Raw genomic sequence first — 21,499 nt, forward strand, 5'->3', positions numbered from 1 at the left:
TGAGACACACAACACCTGGAGAATCGGGTAACTCCCACCCCAATACTGCGCTTTGAGCAAACAGGCACACCAGGAGATCATATCCCACACCTGGCCGGGAGGGTCCCACACCCACGGAGCCTCCCTCATTGCTAGCACAGCAGTCTGTGATCTACTGGCAAGGCAGCAGCAAGGCTGGGGGAGGGGCGCCCGCCATTGCTGAGGCTTAAGTAGGTAAACAAAGCTGCTGGGAAGCTCCAACTGGGTGGAGCTCACAGCAGCTCAAGGAAACCTGCCTGTCTCTGTAGACTCCACCTCTGGGGGCAGGGCACAGTAAACAATAACAAAGCAGCAAATGACTCTGTCTGACAGCTTTGAAGAGAGCAATGGATCTCCCAACACGGAGGTTGAGATCTGAGAAGGGACAGACTCCCTGCTCAAGCGGGTCCCTGACCCCTGAGTAGCCTAACTGGGAGACATCCCCCACTAGGGGCAGTCTGACACCCCACACCTCACAGGGTGGAGTACACCCCTGACAGGAAGCTTCCAAAGCAAGAATCAGACAGGTACACTCGCTGTTCAGAAATATTCTATCTTCTGCAGCCTCTGCTGCTGATACCCAGGCAAACAGGGTCTGGAGTGGACCTCAAGCAATCTCCAACAGACCTACAGCTGAGGGTCCTGACTGGTAGAAGGAAAACTATCAAACAGGAAGGACACCTACACCAAAACCCCATCAGTACATCACCATCATCAAAGACCAGAGGCAGATAAAACCACAAAGATGGGGAAAAAGCAGGGCAGAAAAGCTGGAAATTCAAAAAATAAGAGCACATCTCCCCCGGCAAAGGAGCGCAGCTCATCACCAGCAACGGATCAAAGCTGGACGGAGAATGACTTTGACGAGATGAGAGAAGAAGGCTTCAGTCCATCAAATTTCTCAGAGCTAAAGGAGGAATTACGTACCCAGCGCAAAGAAACTAAAAATCTTGAAAAAAAAGTGGAAGAATTGATGGCTAGAGTAATTAATGCAGAGAAGGTCATAAACGAAATGAAAGAGATGAAAACCATGACACGAGAAATACGTGACAAATGCACAAGCTTCAGTAACCGACTCGATCAACTGGAAGAAAGAGTATCAGCAATTGAGGATCAAATGAATGAAATGAAGCGAGAAGAGAAACCAAAAGAACAAAGAAGAAAAAGAAATGAACAAAGCCTGCAAGAAGTATGGGATTATGTAAAAAGACCAAATCTCCGTCTGATTGGGGTGCCTGAAAGTGAGGGGGAAAATGGAACCAAGTTGGAAAACACTCTTCAGGATATCATCCAGGAGAACTTCCCCAACCTAGTAGGGCAGGCCAACATTCAAATCCAGGAAATACAGAGAACGCCACAAAGATACTCCTCGAGAAGAGCAACTCCAGGACACATAATTGTCAGATTCACCAAAGTTGAAATGAAGGAAAAAATCTTAAGGGCAGCCAGAGAGAAAGGTCGGGTTACCCACAAAGGGAAGCCCATCAGACTAACAGCAGATCTCTCGGCAGAAACTCTACAAGCCAGAAGAGAGTGGGGGCCAATATTCAACATTCTTAAAGAAAAGAATTTTAAACCCAGAATTTCATATCCAGCCAAACTAAGTTTCATAAGTGAAGGAGAAATAAAATCCTTTACAGATAAGCAAATGCTTAGAGATTTTGTCACCACTAGGCCTGCCTTACAAGAGACCCTGAAGGAAGCACTAAACATGGAAAGGAACAACCGGTACCAGCCATCTCAAAAACATGCCAAAATGTAAAGACCACCGAGGCTAGGAAGAAACTGCATCAACTAACGAGCAAAATAACCAGTTAATATCATAATGGCAGGATCAAGTTCACACATAACAATCTTAACCTTAAATGTCAATGGACTAAATGCTCCAATTAAAAGACACAGACTGGCAAACTGGATAAAGAGTCAAGACCCATCAGTCTGCTGTATTCAGGAGACCCATCTCACACGCAGAGACATACATAGGCTCAAAATAAAGGGATGGAGGAAGATTTACCAAGCAAATGGAGAACAAAAAAAAGCGGGGGTTGCAATCCTAGTCTCTGATAAAACAGACTTTAAACCATCAAAGATCAAAAGAGACAAAGAAGGCCATTACATAATGGTAAAGGGATCAATTCAACAGGAAGAGCTAACTATCCTAAATATATACGCACCCAATACAGGAGCACCCTGATTCATCAAGCAAGTCCCTAGAGACTTACAAAGAGACTTAGACTCCCATACAATAATAATGGGAGACTTCAACACTCCACTGTCAACATTAGACAGATCAACGAGACAGAAAGTTAACAAGGATATCCAGGAATTGAACTCATCTCTGCAGCAAGCAGACCTAATAGACATCTATAGAACTCTCCACCCCAAATCAACAGAATATACATTCTTCTCAGCACCACATCGTACTTACTCCAAAATTGACCACATAATTGGAAGTAAAGCACTCCTCAGCAAATGTACAAGAACAGAAATTATAACAAACTGTCTCTCAGAACACAGTGCTATCAAACTAGAACTCAGGACTAAGAAACTCAATCAAAACCGCTCAACTACATGGAAACTGAACAACCTGCTCCTGAATGACTACTGGGTACATAACGAAATGAAGGCAGAAATAAAGATGTTCTTTGAAACCAATGAGAACAAAGATACAACATACCAGAATCTCTGGGACACATTTAAAGCAGTGTGTAGAGGGAAATTTATAGCACTCAATGCCCACAAGAGAAAGCAGGAAAGATCTAAAATTGACACTCTAACATCGCAATTAAAAGAACTAGAGAAGCAAGAGCCAACACATTCGAAAGCTAGCAGAAGGCAAGAAATAACTAAGATCAGAGCAGCACTGAAGGAGATAGAGACACAAAAAACCCTCCAAAAAATCAATGAATCCAGGAGTTGGTTTTTTGAAAAGATCAACAAAATTGACAGACCACTAGCAAGACTAATAAAGAAGAAAAGAGAGAAGAATCAAATCGACGCAATTAAAAATGATAAAGGAGATATCACCACCGACCCCACAGAAATACAAACTACCATCAGAGAATACTATAAACACCTCTACACAAATAAACTGGAAAATCTAGAAGAAATGGATAATTTCCTGGACACTTACACTCTTCCAAGACTAAACCAGAAAGAAGTTGAATCCCTGAATAGACCAGTAGCAGGCTCTGAAATTGAGGCAATAATTAATATCCTACCAACCAAAAAAAAGTCCAGGACCAGATGGATTCACAGCTGAATTCTACCAGAGGTACAAGGAGGAGTTGGTACCATTCCTTCTGAAACTATTCCAATCAATAGAAAAAGAGGGAATCCTCCCTAACTCAGTTTATGAGGCCAACATCATCCTGATACCAAAGCCTGGCAGAGATACAACAAAAAAAGAGAATTTTAGACCAATATCCCTGATGAACATCGATGCAAAAATCCTCAATAAAATACTGGCAAACCGGATTCAGCAACACATCAAAAAGCTTATCCACCATGATCAAGTGGGCTTCATCCCTGGGATGCAAGGCTGGTTCAACATTCGCAAATCAATAAACATAATCCAGCATATAAACAGAACCAAAGACAAGAACCACATGATTATCTCAATAGATGCAGAAAAGGCTTTTGACAAAATTCAACAGCCCTTCATGCTAAAAACGCTCAATAAATTCGGTATTGATGGAACGTACCTCAAAATAATAAGAGCTATTTATGACAAACCCACAGCCAATATCATACTGAATGGGCAAAAACTGGAAAAATTCCCTTTGAAAACTGGCACAAGACAGGGATGCCCTCTCTCACCACTCCTATTCAACATAGTGTTGGAAGTTCTGGCTAGGGCAATCAGGCAAGAGAAAGAAAATCAAGGGTATTCAGTTAGGAAAAGAAGAAATCAAATTGTCCCTGTTTGCAGATGACATGATTGTATATTCAGAAAACCCCATCGTCTCGGCCCAAAATCTCCTTAAGCTGATAAGCAACTTCAGCAATGTCTCAGGATACAAAATTAATGTGCAAAAATCACAAGCATTCTTATATACCAGTAACAGACAAACAGAGAGTCAAATCAGGAATGAACTTCCATTCACAATTGCTTCAAAGAGAATCAAATACCTAGGAATCCAACTTACAAGGGATGTAAAGGACCTCTTCAAGGAGAACTACAAACCACTGCTCAGTAAAATAAAAGAGGACACAAACAATTGGAAGAACATACCATGCTCATGGATAGGAAGAATCAATATCGTGAAAATGCCCATACTGTCCAAGGTAATTTATAGATTCAATGCCATCCCCATCAAGCTACCAATGAGTTTCTTCACAGAATTGGAAAAAACTGCTTTAAAGTTCATATGGAACCAAAAAAGAGCCCGCATCTCCAAGACAATCCTAAGTCAAAAGAACAAAGCTGGAGGCATCACGCTACCTGACTTCAAACTATACTACAAGGCTACAGTAACCAAAACAGCATGGTACTGGTACCAAAACAGAGATATAGACCAATGGAACAGAACAGAGTCCTCAGAAATAATACCACACATCTACAGCCATCTGATCTTTGACAAACCTGAGAGAAACAAGAAATGGGGAAAGGATTCCCTATTTAATAAATGGTGCTGGGAAAATTGGCTAGCTATAAGTAGAAAGCTGAAACTGGATCCTTTCCTTACTCCTTATACGAAAATTAATTCAAGATGGATTAGAGACTTAAATGTTAGACCTAATACCATAAAAATCCTAGAGGAAAACCTAGGTAGTACCATTCAGGACATAGGCATGGGCAAAGACTTCATGTCTAAAACACCAAAAGCAACAGCAGCAAAAGCCAAAATTGACAAATGGGATCTAATTAAACTAAAGAGCTTCTGCACAGCAAACGAAACTACCATCAGAGTGAACAGGCAACCTACAGAATGGGAGAAAATTTTTGCAATCTACTCATCTGACAAAGGGCTAATATCCAGAACCTACAAAGAACTCAAACAAATTTACAAGAAAAAAACAAACAACCCCATCAAAAAGTAGGCAAAGGATATGAACAGACATTTCTCAAAAGAAGACATTCATACAGTCAACAGACACATGAAAAAATGCTCATTATCACTGGCCATCAGAGAAAGGCAAATCAAAACCACAATGAGATACCATCTCACACTAGTTAGAATGGCAATCATTAAAAAGTCAGGAAACAACAGGTGCTGGAGAGGATGTGGAGAAATAGGAACACTTTTACACTGTTGGTGGGATTGTAAACTAGTTCAACCATTATGGAAAACAGTATGGCGATTCCTCAAGGATCTAGAACTAGAAGTACCATATGACCCAGCCATCCCATTACTGGGTATATACCCAAAGGATTATAAATAATGCTGCTATAAAGACACATACACATGTATGTTTATTGCAGCACTATTCACAATAGCAAAGACTTGGAATCAACCCAAATGTCCATCAGTGACAGATTGGATTAAGAAAATGTGACACATATACACCATGGAATACTATGCAGCCATAAAAAAGGATGAGTTTGTGTCCTTTGTAGGGACATGGATGCAGCTGGAAACCATCATTCTTAGCAAACTATCACAAGAACAGAAAACCAAACACTGCATGTTCTCACTCATAGGTGGGAACTGAACAGTGAGATCACTTGGACTCAGGAAGGGGAACATCACACACCGGGGCCTATCATGGGGAGGGGGGAGGGGGGAGGGATTGCATTGGGAGTTATACCTGATGTAAATGACGAGTTGATGGTTGCAGCACACCAACATGTCACAAGTATACATATGTAACAAACCTGCACGTTATGCACATGTACCCTAGAACTTAAAGTATAATAATAATTAAAAAAAAAAAAAAAGATTTAACCTAAAAAAAAAAAAAAAAAGAGGTAGTTAGGCCATGAGGGCCCCACACTCGTGGAGGGGGCCAATTCATAAAGAGGGTATAACAATTTAAAATATATATGTACTCAACACTGAAACACTCAGATATATAAAGCAAATATTATTAGAGTGAAGGAGGAAGAGATACACCCCCAATACAATAATAGTTGGAGACTTCAACATTCCTCTTTCAGCATTAGACAGATCTTCCAGAAAGAAAACAATGATGAAACACCAGACTTCATCTGTATTATAGATCAAATGGACCTAATAGATATTTACATAACATTTCATCCAGTAGCTACAGAATAGACATTCTTTTCCTCAGCACATGGATCATTCTCAAAGATAGACATACGTTAGGCAACAAAACAAGTCTTAAAACATTTTCGAAAATTGAAATGATATCAAGTATCTTTTCTAACTACAATGGAATAAAACTAGAAATCAACAATGAGGAATTTTGGAAACTATACAAATACATGAAAATTAAACAATATGCACCTGAATGACCAGTGGGTCAATGAAGAAATTAAGAATGAAATTGAAAAATTCCTTGAAACAAATGATAATTGAAACACAATATACCAAAACCTGTGGGATACAGCAAAAGCAGTGCTAGGAGGGAAGTTTGTAGCTCTAAAAGCCTATATCAAAAAAGAAGAAAAACAACAAATAAACAACTTACCTATATATCTTAAAGAACTAGAAAAGCAAGAACAAACCAAACCCAAAATTAGTAGCAGAAAAGAAATAATAAAGACAAACAGAAATAAATGATATTGAAATGAAGCAAACAGTACAAAATATCAATGAAACAAAAAGTTGGTTTTTGAAAAATTAAACAAAATTGACAAACATTTAGCTAGACTAAGAAAAAGAGAGAAGATTTAAATAAAATCAGAGATGAAAAAGGAACATTATAGCTGATAACAAGAATTGAAAGGATCATTAGTGGCTACTGTGAATGACTACATGCCAATAAGTTGGAAAATATAGAAGAAATGGATAAATTCCTAGACACGCACAATCTACCAAGATTGAACCACGAAGAAATCCAAAACCTGAACAGTCCAATAATCAGGAACTAGATTGAAGTGTAATAAAAAGTCTCCCAGGAAAGAAAAGCCTGGGACTTGAAGGCTTCACCACTGAATTCTACAAAACATGTAAAGAAGAACTAATACCATCCTACTAAAAATATTCTGAAAAATGGAAGAAGAGGGACTACTTCCAAACCCGTTCTATAAGGCAGTGTATTACCCTGATACCAAAACCAGACAAATACATCAAGAAAAGAAAACTACAGGTCAGTGTCTCTGATGAATGTTGATGCAAATATGTTCAACAAAATACTAGCAAATACAATTCAAAAGTACATTGAAAAGATTATTTATTATGACCAAGTGAGATTTATCCCTGGGATACAAGAATGGTTCAAGATTCACAAATCAATCAATGTGATACATCATAACAGCAGAATGAAGGGCAAGAAACATATGAAGATTTCAATTGATGCTGAAAAAGCATTTGATAAAAATTTAACATCCCTTCATGATAAAAATCATCAAAAAACCCTGAATATAGAAGGAACATAACATCATAACAGCCAGATATGATAGACCCACAGCTAGTATAGTACTTAATGGGGAAGAACTGAAAGGCTTTCGTCTAAGATCTGGAACATGACAAATATGCCCACTTTCATTCTTATTCAACATAGTACTGGAAGTTCTATCTACAGCATGAGAAAAGAGAAAGAAATAAAGGGCATCCAACCTGGAAGAAAGTCAAATTATCCTTGTTTGCCAATGATGTGGTCTTATATTTAGAAAAACCTAAAGACTCCATCAAAAACCTATTAGAATTGATAAACAAAATCAGTAAAGTTGCAGGAGGCAAAATCAACGTACAAAATTCAGTAGCATTTTTATATGCCAACAGTGAACAGTTTGAAAAAAATTTTTTTAAGTAGTTCCATTTACAGTAGCCACAAATAAAGTTAAGTACCTAGGAATTAACCAAAGAAGTGAAAGAGCTCAATAATAAAGACTGTAAAACACTGATGAAAGACACTGAAGAGGACACCAAAACATGGAAAGATATTCCCTGTTCATGGATTAGAAGAATCAGTATTGTTTATAATGTCCTTACTACCTGAAGCAATCTACATATTCAATGCAATCCCTATCAAAATACGAACGACATTATTAACAGAAATTGAAAAACTAATCCCAAAATTTACATGGAACCATGAAAGACCAAGAATAGCTGAAGTTATCCTAAGAAAAAGAAACAAAACTGAAGGAATAGCATTACCTTACTTCAAATTATACTGCAGAATTATAGTAACCAAAACAGCATGGTACCAGCATAAAACAGACACATAGACCAATGGAACAGAATAGAGAACCCAGAAACAATTCCACACATTTCCAATGAATTCATTTTTGATAGAGGTGCGAAGAACATGCACTGGGAAAAGACAGTCTCTTCAATGAATGTTGCAGGGAAAACTGGATATCTGTATGCAGAAGAATGAAACTAGACCCCTGTCTCTCACCATATACAAAAATCAAAGCAAAATGGATTAAAGACTTAAATCTAAGACCTTGAACTATGGAACTACCACAAGAAAACACTGAGGAAATTCCCCAGGACATTCGTTTGAGTAAAAATTTCTGGAATAATAACAAGCATAGGGAACCAAAGCAAAAATGGACAAATGGGGTCACATCAAGTTAAAAAGCTTCTACACAATAAAGGAAACAATCAGTAAAGAGACAACCCATAATGGGAGAAAATATTTGCAAATTACCCATCTGGCAAGGGATTAATATAATATATAAGGAGTTTAAACAACTGTATAGAAAAAAATCTAATAATCTCAAGAAGAAATAGGCCACATATTTGAATAGACATTTTTCAAAAGAGACATACACATGGAAGGGGCGTGTGAAAAAGTGCTCAACATCATTGATCATCAAAGAAATGCAAATCAAAAGTAAAGTGAGATATCATCTCACCTCTGTTAAAATGACACATCCCAAAGACAGGCAATAACAAACGCTGGTGAGGATATGGAGAGACGGAACCCTTATACACTATCGATGGTAACATTAATTAGTACAACCACTATGGAGAATAGTTTGGAGGTTCCTCAAAAAACTAAAAATAGAGCTACCATGTGATCAAGCAATCCCACTGCTGGATATATACCCAAAAGAAAGGAAATCAGTATATTAAAGAGATATCTGCACTCCCATGTTTGTTGCAGCACTGTTTGCGATAGCCAAGATTTGGAAGCAACCTAAGTGTCCATCACAAAATGAATCGCTAAAGAAAATGTGTTAATTAAACACAATCTAATAATCTTATTATATGTAATATAATAATGATAATAATTATTGTTTTATAATGTTTAATTTCTTGAGAAGTTACACCCCTCCTTTCATTTTTTTAAAAAGGTTTTTTTCTGGTTATTCTTGATTACTTTTTCATATAACCTTTAAAATCAACTTGCCTAACTCCAGAAAATATAAAAAAAGAATAATCCTGTCATTTGCAACAGCATGGATGGAACTGGAGGTTATGTTAAGTGAAACAAGCCAGGCCCAGAAAGACAACACATGTTCTCACTTATTTGTGCGATCTAAAAATCAAAGCATTTGAACTCATGGAAATAAGAGGGTAGAAGAATGGTTACTGGAGGCTAGAAAGGGTAGTGGTGGGGTTGGGAGGGTGGTGATGGTTAATGGGTACACAAATTTTAATTAGAAAGAATGAATAAGACCTAGTATTTGCTAGCACAGCAAGGTAGCTATAGTGAATAAAAATTGAATTGTACATTTTAAAATAACGAAAACAATATAATTAGATAACACAAAGGATGAATGCTTTAGGGGATGAATACCCGAGTTTTCATGTGATTATTATACATTGTATCCCTGTATCAAAACATCTCATATATGCTGTAAATATATGTACCTACTATGTATCCATAAAAATTAAAAAGTAAAAGCATGTATGTTTTGATATGTGGCAAATGTTTTCTTCTAGTTTAATGTTGGTTTTTGATTTATTTTGTTTAGTCTTTGCATATAGTGTCTCTTGCTTTGCAGAAGGTTTATCTTCTTTATGTAGTTAAATTGATCAATTTTTTCTTTTATTTCTGGATTTAGACTCTCCAGACTCTCCACATTTCCAAGTTATGAAAGAACTTACCATATTTTCTTCTAGTATTAGTATGCTTTTATATTTTTAAATTTGGTTCTTTAATCCATTTGGATTTTGAATTGATTTAAGGCATGAGGTTTCTATCAGTCCAAGGTTTTGTTTGTTTGTTTGTTTTTGAGACGGAGTCTGGCTCTGTCGGCCAGGCTGGAGTGCAGTGGCGCAATCTCAGCTCACTGCAAGCTCCGCCTCCCAGGTTCATGCCATTCTTCTGCTACCACGCCTGGCTAATTTTTTACATTTTTTTAGTGGAGACGGAGTTTCACCATGTTAGCCAGGATGGCCGTGATCTCCTGACCTCGTGATCCCCCTGCCTCGTCCTCCCAAGGTGCTGGGATTACAGGCATGGGCCGCCGCGCCCAGCCAAGTTTTAAAAATACATCTTTTCCCTAGGTATTTGTGATACTACCTTTTTTATATAATAACTTTCCATATGTAGCTAACCTATTGTGTGGGTTTCTTAATTGTTTCATTGATCTTTCCTAATCTTCATGTGCCAATACCATACCGCTTTTTTAAAATCATCTTTTTATAAATGTTTAATTTCTTGAAGAATTACATGCCTCTTTGCACTTTTTAAAAAGTTTTTTCTGGTTATTGTTGGATTGCTTTTTCATATAACGTTTAAAATCAACTTAAGTCCAAAAGAAAAGTTTTAATTTTTATTAGGAAACTGTTAACTGTGTTAGTTTAGTGTGAATTATTATCCTAATAATATTGAGTAGTCTAAGAACATAAGATGTCCTTTCATTAATTCAGTCTAGTTTTTTATATTTAGTAGTTGCTTAAAATACCTTCAAGCACTTTCCTGAAGTCTTCCTCACATAGATTCTGCATGTTTCTTTTTAGATTTATCTGTAGTGCCTTCTGACACACACACACACACACACACACACACACAGCTACTTTAGCATGAATATATATCCTGTGTTTCTGTATTAAGTAAGATTCTGAATTTGGGGCTTAGGCTCGTGTGTGTGTGTGTGTGTTTTGCCAATAGCTTTTTTTTCTTGTGAGGTGTTTTTGATGAATCAGTAATTTGGGAGAAAGTGATTCTTAGCATCTATGGGATCTATGGGAATGATTATTAATTTTTATTCATATGTCTTTTTGCATTATTGTTGCTAAAAAGCATGCAACATAACATTTATCCTCTCAACAGTTTCCAGGTGTACAATACAATATTGTCAACCACATGCACATTGTTGTGTAACAGACCCTCGTCCTGTCTCTCACACTCCCTAAACAACAATTTCCTACTTGCCACTCTCCCCAGCCCCTGACCGTTACCATTTTACCTTCTGTTTCTATATTCTACTTATATACCTAGTAGATGAAATCATGTAGTATTTATCTTTTTTATAATGGCTTGTTTCACTTAACATAATGTCCTTAAGTTTCATCCACATTGTAGTATATAACAAGATTTCCTTCTTTTTCATTGCTGAATAGTGTTCAATTGTATGCATATACCATATTTTGTTTATCCATTCTTTCATTGATTGTCATTTAGGTTGTTTCTGACTCTTGGCTATTGTGAATAATGCTGCAATGAACATAAGTATGCAAATATCTCTTCTAGGTCCTGCTTTCAGTTATTTTAGATATATATTCAGAAGTTATATTTCTGGATTATATAGTAGTTCTATTTTTATTTTTTTGAGAAATCTTCATACCATTTTCCGTAGTTGCTGCACCATTTTACATTCCCACCAGCAGTGCAGAAAGGTTCCAATTTTTCTACATCCTTGCCAATATTTGTTATTATTTTTTTTTTTTCTGACAGTGGTCACCCTAACAGGTGTGAGGTGATACTTCATTTTGATATAGTTTTTTTTTTTTTTTTTTTTTTTTTTTTTTGAGACGGAGTCTCACTCTGTCACCCAGGCTGGAGTGCAGTGGCCGGATCTCAGCTCACTGCAAGCTCCGCCTCCCGGGTTTACGCCATTCTCCTGCCTCAGCCTCCCGAGTAGCTGGGACTACAGGCGCCCGCCACCTCGCCTGGCTAGTTTTTTGTGTGTGTTTTTTTTTTTTTTTTTTTTTTAGTAGAGACGGGGTTTCACTGTGTTAACCAGGATGGTCTCGATTCCTGACCTCGTGATCAGCCCGTCTCGGCCTCCCAAAGTGCTGGGATTACAGGCTTGAGCCACCGCGCCCAGCCCGATATAGATCTTTTTAAATGGTGAATTTTACTAATGGATTTTGTGATTTGGACCATCTTAGCATTCCTATAGTAAATTCCACCAAGTCCTGCTGTGTTGTGATTCTTTGCTCTTCTTTTTATTCTGTTCTTTTTAAAAAATTTAATACTTTTTTAGTGTAAGGTTTTCGTATTGGTATTCATAAGTGAGATTTTCCTGTAGAGAGAGAATGTGTGTATGTGTGTGCAATCTTTATCAGATTTTGATATTGATGTTATACCAGATACAGAAAAGTTTTTAAATGTACATACAGGCAAAAATTGAGGCTATTTGAAAGCCTTCTTGAAACTTGAATCTTTTGCTTCTTCTCTATCCCAATTTCACTGCTTTATTGCAGGTCATAATCACTTCACACCTAGATTATTCAGTTAATCATCTAACTGACTTGATTTCATTGTCTCACTTCTCTTTAATGCATCCTTAGGTAACATCATGGACAATCTAAAATGTACCTCCATTAATGTTTAGAAATATTTGCACATTCTTTTCCCTCTATCCCACATGTTAGTTTTTCATCTTGTCTCTGAAAATTGTTTATTCATCATTCAAAACCTATTCTTTATACTTGTGTTTTCTCTAAATTGTCACCAAATCTCTTTCCCTAGGGTTCATCACACTTAGCCGCCTACTACTTTTGTATCTTCTATGATGTCACATCTTATTTTGTGACTTAAAAAATGTGTATCTTTCTCCACTACAAGATTCTGAACACTTTGAGGGCTCTGACCTTGTGTCCCTAATAACTATCACAGTGCCTTACATAAAGTAGTTACTCAATAAGTGGTTTTTTTTTAAGTTTTTAAAAAATTTTTACCACAAATTATTGGGGTACAGGTGGTATTTGGTTACATGAGAAAGTAGTGGTGATTTGTGAGACTTTGGTGCACCCATCACCCAAGCAGTAAACACTGCACCATATTTGTAGTCTTTTATCCCTCTCCCTCTTTCCACTCTTTCCCCCAAGTTCCCAAAGTCCATTGTATTATTCTTATGCCTTTGCATCTTCATATCATAGTTCCCACATATCAGTGAGAACATACGATGTTTGGTTTTCCATTCCTGAGTTATTTCACTTAGAATAATAGTTTCCAATCTCATCCAGGTCACTGCAAATACTGTTAATTCCTTCCTTTTTATGGCTGCATTTTTATTCCATCATATATATATAAATATACACACACACACACACCCCCTGCAGTTTCTTCATCCACTCATTGATTAATGGGAGTTTGGGTTGGTTCCATGATTTTGCAATTGTGAAATGTGCTGCTATAAATGTGTGTGGAAGTATCTTTTTTGAATAATGACTTCTTTTCCTCTGGGTAGATACCCAGTAGTGGGACTGCTGGACCAAATGGTAGCCCTACTTTTAATTCTTTAAGGAATTTCCACGCTGTTTTCCATAGCGGCTGTACTAGTTTACATTCCCACCAGCAACGTAGAAGTGTTTTCTGTTCACCAATCCCATGCCAACATCTACTGTTTTTTGATTTTTTGATTATGGCCATTCTTGCAGGAGTAAGGTGATATCACATTATGGTTTTGATTTGCATTTCCCCGATCATTAGTGATATTGAACATTTTTTCATGTGTTTGTTGGCCATTTGTATATCTTCTTTTGAGAATTGTCTATTCATGCCCTTAGCCCACTTTTTGATGAGATTGTTTGTTTTTTTCTTATTGATTTGAGTTCCTTGTAAATTCTGGATATAAGTCCTTTGTCAGATGTATAGATTGTGAAGATTTTCTCCCACTTTGTGGGTTGTCTGTTTACTCTCCTGACTGTTCCTTTTGCCGTGCAAAAGCTCTTTAGTTTAATTAGGTCCCAGCTATATATTTGTTTGATTGCATTTGCTTTTGGGTTCTTGGTCATGAAATCCTTGCCTAAGCCAATGTCTAGAAGGGTTTTTCCCGTGTTATCTTCTAGAATTTTTATAACTTCAGGTCTTAGGTTTAAGTCCTTAATCAATCTTGAGTTGATTTTTCTATAAGGTGAGAGATGAGGATCTCCTACATGTGGCTAGCCAATGATCCCAGCACCATTTGTTGAAAAGGGTATCTTTTCCCCACTTTATGTTTTCATTTGCTTTGTTGAAGATCAGTTGACTGTAAGTATTTGGGTTTATTTCCGGGTTCCCTATTCTGTTCCATTGGTCTATGTGCCTATTTTTATACCAGTACCATGCACATTCCATGTTCATGGATGGGTAGAATCAATATTGTGGAAATGACCATACTGCCAAAAGCAATCTATGAATTCAATGCAATCTCATCAAAATACCACCATCATTCTTCACAGAATTAGAAAAAACAACTCTAAAATCTATATGGAACCAAAAAAGAGCCCGCATAGCCAAAGCAAGACTAAACGAAAATAACAAATCTGAACACATCACACTACCTGATTTCAAACTATACTATAAGGCCATGGTCACCAAAACAAGTGTTTATTTGTACTTATTTTCATTTGCATGCCCTTTCCTGTACTGTTAAAGATGAGAACATTCATTCAGCAGACAAATTTCTTCCTTTCTGATGACTGTGGATTTACAGTACTTATGGACTGAATGAACCTTGTTGGTGAAATGAGGGTGAAATGCCCTTAAATTATGTTGTTAGTAGTAATATTCTACCCTTCATTTTTGTGCACTCTACTTTCTGTTGTCAGGGAGAAACCTGCTTTGTGGGGGTATAAATTTCCTTCTAGAATGATGAAATAAGGGTATCAGAGTTCAGCTAAGTTCTCTCTGCCTCTCAGTTGACTGAAGCTAGATTCTGTTACAGAGAGCATTAGTCCTGGCCTGAGGTGCTCATGGTTTATTGCATATAGGAGGGTATGTGATCTGGTATATGTTGTTGTTTCATGTTCTGCAGCCTTTTGCTTCTCTTGATAGCAGACTCATTTTCATAAACAAGGTAACAGGAGTGGTTGAAGCTACGGTTGCTCTTTATCATTTATACATAGTAGGGATTCATGACCTACATCTCAATCCCATTTTAAAACTTTACTTGCAATTGTAAAATAGTAATATTAATCAGATAATGAAAATTTATCAAACTGGATGCTTTGAATAGGTTTTATTCACAGCATTTGATTGCATAGTAAACTTTCATTTACTAGATTGGCAAATGTTTGATGCCTTAGGACTTAATAACTTGGTTTTTTCTTCCTTCCCTCAGGTTAACACTTTATTTGTTCATAAAATATAATTCACATGTTGGAAAAATCAATCCAAGTTGCTCTATTCTGTTTTCTTCACTTACATTATATACCCTTATTTCATTTGTAGCTACACATTTTTTAAGGGTAAAATAAACCCATAAATCCTGTCAGAATTGTAAGGTGCTAAATATCCACAATTTTAACTAATTTTGGTACATTTTAAAGTGTTGTATGTTGTTATCTAAATTTGTTTTATCAACAGATATCTTCTACTTGGCATATGTATGTTGTAGAGTATTCATAAATGCCATTATTCATGTATTAAACCTTTATTTTCAGCTCTTGATTCTGCACAGAGTAGTTGGTCTACCAGTTACTCTCCAAGACCAACCGACAGCTGTTTCAGTTCTAGTTCAGATGTGGTAAGTTATGCTTGTTTCACCTATTAATATATGTTATATTAATTAACAATTATTTGTTTTTCTCACAGTTTACCTTATAAAAATGTTGAGTCAAATAGTGTAAGTAAAAATTAATATAAACAAAAAAGTAAACAAAAATATATACAACTATTTAAAAATATACAAAAGAAAAATGTAAACAAAAATGTAAAATAAAAATGTAAATGAGTACCATTCTTCACATTTGTAAAGATAATGCTTTTACTGCCATTTACAAAACACCTTTTATCCTTTTATCAGGATACATTATATATATACACATATATATACACATACACATAAACACACACACACACATTATGTGTGTACAGTTTATCTTTGAACATTGCAGGGTTTAGGGATGCTGCTCAGTCAGAAATCTGAATAAAATGTTTGACTCTGCAAAACTTAACTACTAATAGCCTACTGTTGGCCAGAATCCTTACTGATAACATAAACAGTTGATTAACACATATTTTGTAAGTTGTACATATTATATACTGTGTTTATACAATAAAGTAAGCTAAAGAAAAGAAAATATTAATATTTTAAGAAAGAGAAGATATATTTACTATTCATTAAGTAGGAATAGATCATCATAAAAGTCGCAGTCCTCATCATCTTCATGTTGAGTAGGCTGAGGAGGAGAAGGGAGAGGCAGAGTTGGTCTTGCTGTCTCATTGGTAGCAGAGGCAGAAGAGGTGGAGGAGGTAGAATAGGGGACAGGAGAGGCAGGCGCACTTGGTGTAACTTTATGGCAATACATCATTATTTCTTTCTGAGTTTTGATTTTTCGTTTCTCTAAAAATGTTTTTACACGGTACCAATCCTTCTTCTACTGTTTACTTTAGCTTCAGAGCCTGTATCATAGAAAGATCTGTGTCATAAAGAAGTCAAAAGAGGTCAACACTTTTGCCAGATTGTCTAATGTCAGAGTTTTCTGGCACTGCTTCTTTTATGTCTTCTTCCTTGTCGTCTGTAACTGGTTCTTAAGTACTCATCTCCATCAAGTTGTCTTCTGTTAATTCCTCTGGAGGGTATCTATTAGCTCTTTAGTTTTTGTAAGCTCCGTATCTTGAAACCCTTCACCTTTCACCTTTTTTGCCATATCTAAAATCTCTTTCATGATTTTCTTGATTAGCTCTTGTAAATCCTATGAAGTCATGTTCTATATCTGGAACAGTTTTCTCCTGCAGGGATTTCTTTTCTGAGTCTTGATGACTTTCATGGCTTTTTCTATAACAGTAATGGCATGTTCAATGGTATAATCCTTCCAAACTTTTATGATGTTCTCTTTCCTGGATTCTCTTCCATTGCATTGGCCACCCTTTCCATAGAGCACAATGTATAATGAACCTTAAAGGTCACTGTGACTCCCTGATCTAGGGACTGAATTAGAGATGTTGTACTTCAAAATGTATAAACTACTTTGACGCCTTTGGTATTGAACTCATGGGATGCTGGGTGACCTGGGGCATTATCAATATCAAAATAACTTTAAAAGGCAGTCCGTTACTGGCAAAGCACTTACTGACTTCAGGGACAAAGCACTGATGGAATCAATTCAGAAAAAGCGTTTTTGTTTTCCAGGCCTTCTTGTTGTATTACTGAGAGACTGGCAATTGGTGTTTATCCTTCCCTTCAAAGCTTGAAGGTGAGCAGCTTTATAGATAAGGGCAATCTTTGTCATAAACCTGACTGCATTTGCACAAAGCAGTAGAGTTAGCCTATCCCATCCTGCCTTAAATCCTGGTGCTTGCTTCTCTTCCTAATAAATATCCTATGTGGCATGTTTTTTTTTTTTTTTTTTTTTTTTTTTTTTCCTGGAATAGGGCACTTTTGTCTCCATTAAAAACTTGTTTAGGCAGATATCCATTTTCCTCAGTGATTTCCTTTAAAGGCATCTGGGAATGTATCTGCTGCTTCTTGGTCTGCAGAAGCTGCTTCCCCTATTACCTTGATATTTTTTAAGCCAAAGCTCTTTCTAAAATTATCAAACCATCTTTTGCTGGCATTAAATTCTCCAGCATTAGATCTTTCAGCTTCCTTTTGCTTTAAGTTGTCATAGAATGGCTTCACTTTTTCTTGAATCACATTAGCGTCTAAAAGTATGCCTTTGTCATAGCAATCCTGCACCCACATAAAAGCTACATTTTTAAAACAACGTAAAAAGGCATTTCACAAAAGTACATTTGCCTTCACAAGTTTCCTTTTCTTTCTTTTTTTAAAGAACTATACTTAGATTTAGCTTTTACTTGTGTATATGTAAACTCATGCACATGAGGCCTTAGAAATTCTAAGGAAGAGATGACTATCCTTCAATAGCACGTTCTCAACACTACATTACAGTGTTCTCTATTTGTTAACTAGTTCCATTCCCTGAAAGAAAAGACCAAATAATGCATCTCCAAAGGATCCTGCTTATAATTACATTTTAAATGTATATGCATAAACATATTATAATAAGTACTTATGAACAAAGGTAAGAAATATCAGTTAACCAGGCATGATGGTTCCTGCTTGTAATCCCAGCATTTTGGGAGACTGAGGTGGGCAATTGCTTGAGCCCAGGAGTTCGTGACCAGCCTGGACAACATGGCCAAAGCAAATACAAAAAGTTAGTCAGACATGGTGGTGTGTGCCTGTGGTCCCAGTTACTGAGGAGGCTGAGGTGGAAGAATCACCTGAGCCTGGGAGGTTGAGGTCACACTGAGCCATGATTGTGCCACTGCACTCCAGCCCAGGCAATGGAGTGAGACCCTGTCTCAAAAAAAAAAAAAAAAAAAAAAAAAATCACCAATAACATGTTATCAACACTAGATTACAAGGTTATCTATTTGTTAAACAGTTGAATTCTCTGAAAGAATATAACTCAAATTGCTTCACTAAAGAAGCATGCTTAGATTTACCTTTTATTTATTTTTTGTTGATGTATAATATTTATACATACTTAATCAGGTATATAGGATGTTTTGTTACATGACTCGAATGTGTAATGATCAAGCCAGAATATTTAGGATATCTATCACCTTGAGTATTTATTTCTCTGTGTTGGGACCGTTTTAAGACATAGCTACTAGCTATTTTGAAATATACATTTGTTTTTAACTATAGTTATCCTACTCTGCTATTAAACATTAGAACTTATTCCTTCTATCTAACTGTGTGTTTGTACCCATTAACCAACCTCTCTTCATCCCTCCCACCCCCTGACAATGACACCTTTCCCAGTCCCTGGTATCTATCATTCTACTCTCAACCTGCATGAGATCAACTTTTTTAGTTCCCATATGTGAGTGAGAACATGTCATATTTGTCCTTCTGTACATGGTCCTTATGCTGGGTTTATGTATCTTAAAATGGCGAGAAACTGCAGCTGCAGACCCCAGTTTATAGTATATACCAAGCAGTTCAAGCAATTAATTAATGCCATGACTTTTCTCTGCTTCTTGGGAGCACTTCCAGCATCACTAGTGGCATTTCATGTGGCTCCTTGGATGTTATTCAAGGTGTATGTTACTGCACTAAACATAGTGAAAAATATGCAAGAACCACAAGAGATCACTTTTTACTACAATATGCAATTTACCAGAGAGACCGCAACAGCAACAAGAGGTGGCTATGAAATTATTACAGTAGTACAGTATGTGCTACAGTTAGTTTTATGCAGTCATGATTTAATACTGAATATTTGTTTACATTTCTCTATGTTTATTTACATTTGTCTTGGTTGTAAATGGTGCCACTTATGGCCATGTTTGTGTGCAAAAGTTTTGATAAATTTTAACTTTTCATAATAGATCTGTGTATATTTTACAGTAGTAAATTATAAAGTAAACTAGTATCTACAGATATTTTATGCATTCATGATATACTTAACTTTTTCTTATTTTCTGAGTTTTTTCAAATTGTCACGAATCTCTAAAAAGTTTTCTAATGTATTTATTGAAGAAAAATGCACATATAATTGGACCTGTGCAGTTCAAACCTGTGTTGTTCAAGGGTCAACTGTGTATACACACATGATATATAATATATAAAAATATATAAAGATACATTTTCTTTCTTTTAAGAGGCTTTTTAAAAGAACCCATTAATAATAATTGGAAATGTAAAATAACCAATAATATGTTCAAAAATAAACTCTTCACATTTAGATGAAAACTGTAAAATGTTATTGAAAACTGAAACCTGAATAATTGGAGTGACATAGTATATTCTGAGTAGAAATGCTCCATTGCTGGTAAATCACATGTTTAAATGGAATTCTCCTCCATTCATTCTTTCATCTTCATTTTGTTTACCTTTTGTCTCTAATTCACCATCCAAGCAACTCTTGCTAAAGACACCAATGATTTCTATGTTGTTAAATTCATTGGATACTTTTGAATCTATCTCATAAGAACTCCTAATATTGGTATAAATTATTATTTTATTTTTTAAAAAACAATTTTAACTCTTTGCTTTTGTGATAACACACTATCTTGTTTGTCTTCGTATTTCTCTGAATGCTACTTCATGCCTTTGTCTACTTTTCCTCTACCGCCCATATAAATGTTGTAAAGTTTAGGATTTGACATAGGACAATCTTCTTCTGTTAACCTACACTCTAAACCCTAGGTGATGTTATACACTCCAATGAATTTTGTGCTATCTGCATGATGACAGTTCTTAACTTTAAACTTTAGCCCTCATCTTTATTTAGATGTCCAATTTTCCATTGAACATATCTTTGATATTTCATAAAAATCTCCATTTCTTCATACCTCAAACTGAATATCCCCTGGTTCTCCACAAATGAGTTTTTCTGACATTTCCTATATCAGTAGATACCTTTTCTGTCCACCCACATGATCATGTCAGAAACTTAGTACTTAACTTTGTCCTTTCTTTCGCTGTCTCATCTACCTCATTCAACCAGATTCCTTCTGTCACTTCATCCAATCAAGTCAATATTTTGTCTTGAACTACTGTGGTTGTTTCCTAAGAAATCTGTCTGCTATCACGCTTGCCCCACTTTCTTCTAGTTAGCAACTCTCACGATCTTTTGCAGACATAAATTGAATCATGTTATTTCCATGTGCAAGTCTTTAGTGGATTCCTATTTTACTTTAGCATCAATATCCCTTACAGTGACTACCGGCCATCTGCGATATGACCCTGACTAACACCTTCAATTTCTTCTAGTGATCTCCCTCTCTCATCCTGCGCCACACTTACTGACATTTCACTTTTCTTAGCTTGTCAGTGTCTTTTCTGCTTCAGATCTTTTATACAATCTGTTCCCTCTACCTTACTCTTATTCATCCTTTAGGTCTCATCTTAAGTATGTCACTTATTAGAAAAGTCCCTCCCTTGCTCCCCAATCTAATTAGGCCTATCAGTTATGTGCTTACAATGCCTCATATTTGTTCTTTATAACACTTTTTTCGAATCATAATTATATATGCAAGTGTATGATTATTTGACTAACATCATTTCTACCCATCAGAATGTCTGCTCCGAGAGGGTAACATTATTGTTGCTAAATGAGTATTT

The 21,499-nt window shown here is 36.3% G+C and overlaps 1 protein-coding gene across 1 annotated transcript in view; it reads left to right on the forward strand.

Moving 5' to 3' along the window:
* The window catches only part of C11H12orf40 (chromosome 11 C12orf40 homolog), a 108,662-nt gene that overhangs the window by 78,991 nt on the left and 8,172 nt on the right, over positions 1–21,499 (forward strand). The window contains exon 12 of the mRNA XM_025403127.1: positions 15,861–15,943. Within this exon, the coding sequence (XP_025258912.1) occupies positions 15,861–15,943 (83 nt within the window). The remainder of the gene's footprint in view (positions 1–15,860; positions 15,944–21,499) is intronic.

The sequence above is a fragment of the Theropithecus gelada genome, chromosome 11 (assembly GCF_003255815.1).
Source record: "Theropithecus gelada isolate Dixy chromosome 11, Tgel_1.0, whole genome shotgun sequence".
NCBI classification, from domain to species: Eukaryota; Metazoa; Chordata; class Mammalia; order Primates; family Cercopithecidae; genus Theropithecus; species Theropithecus gelada.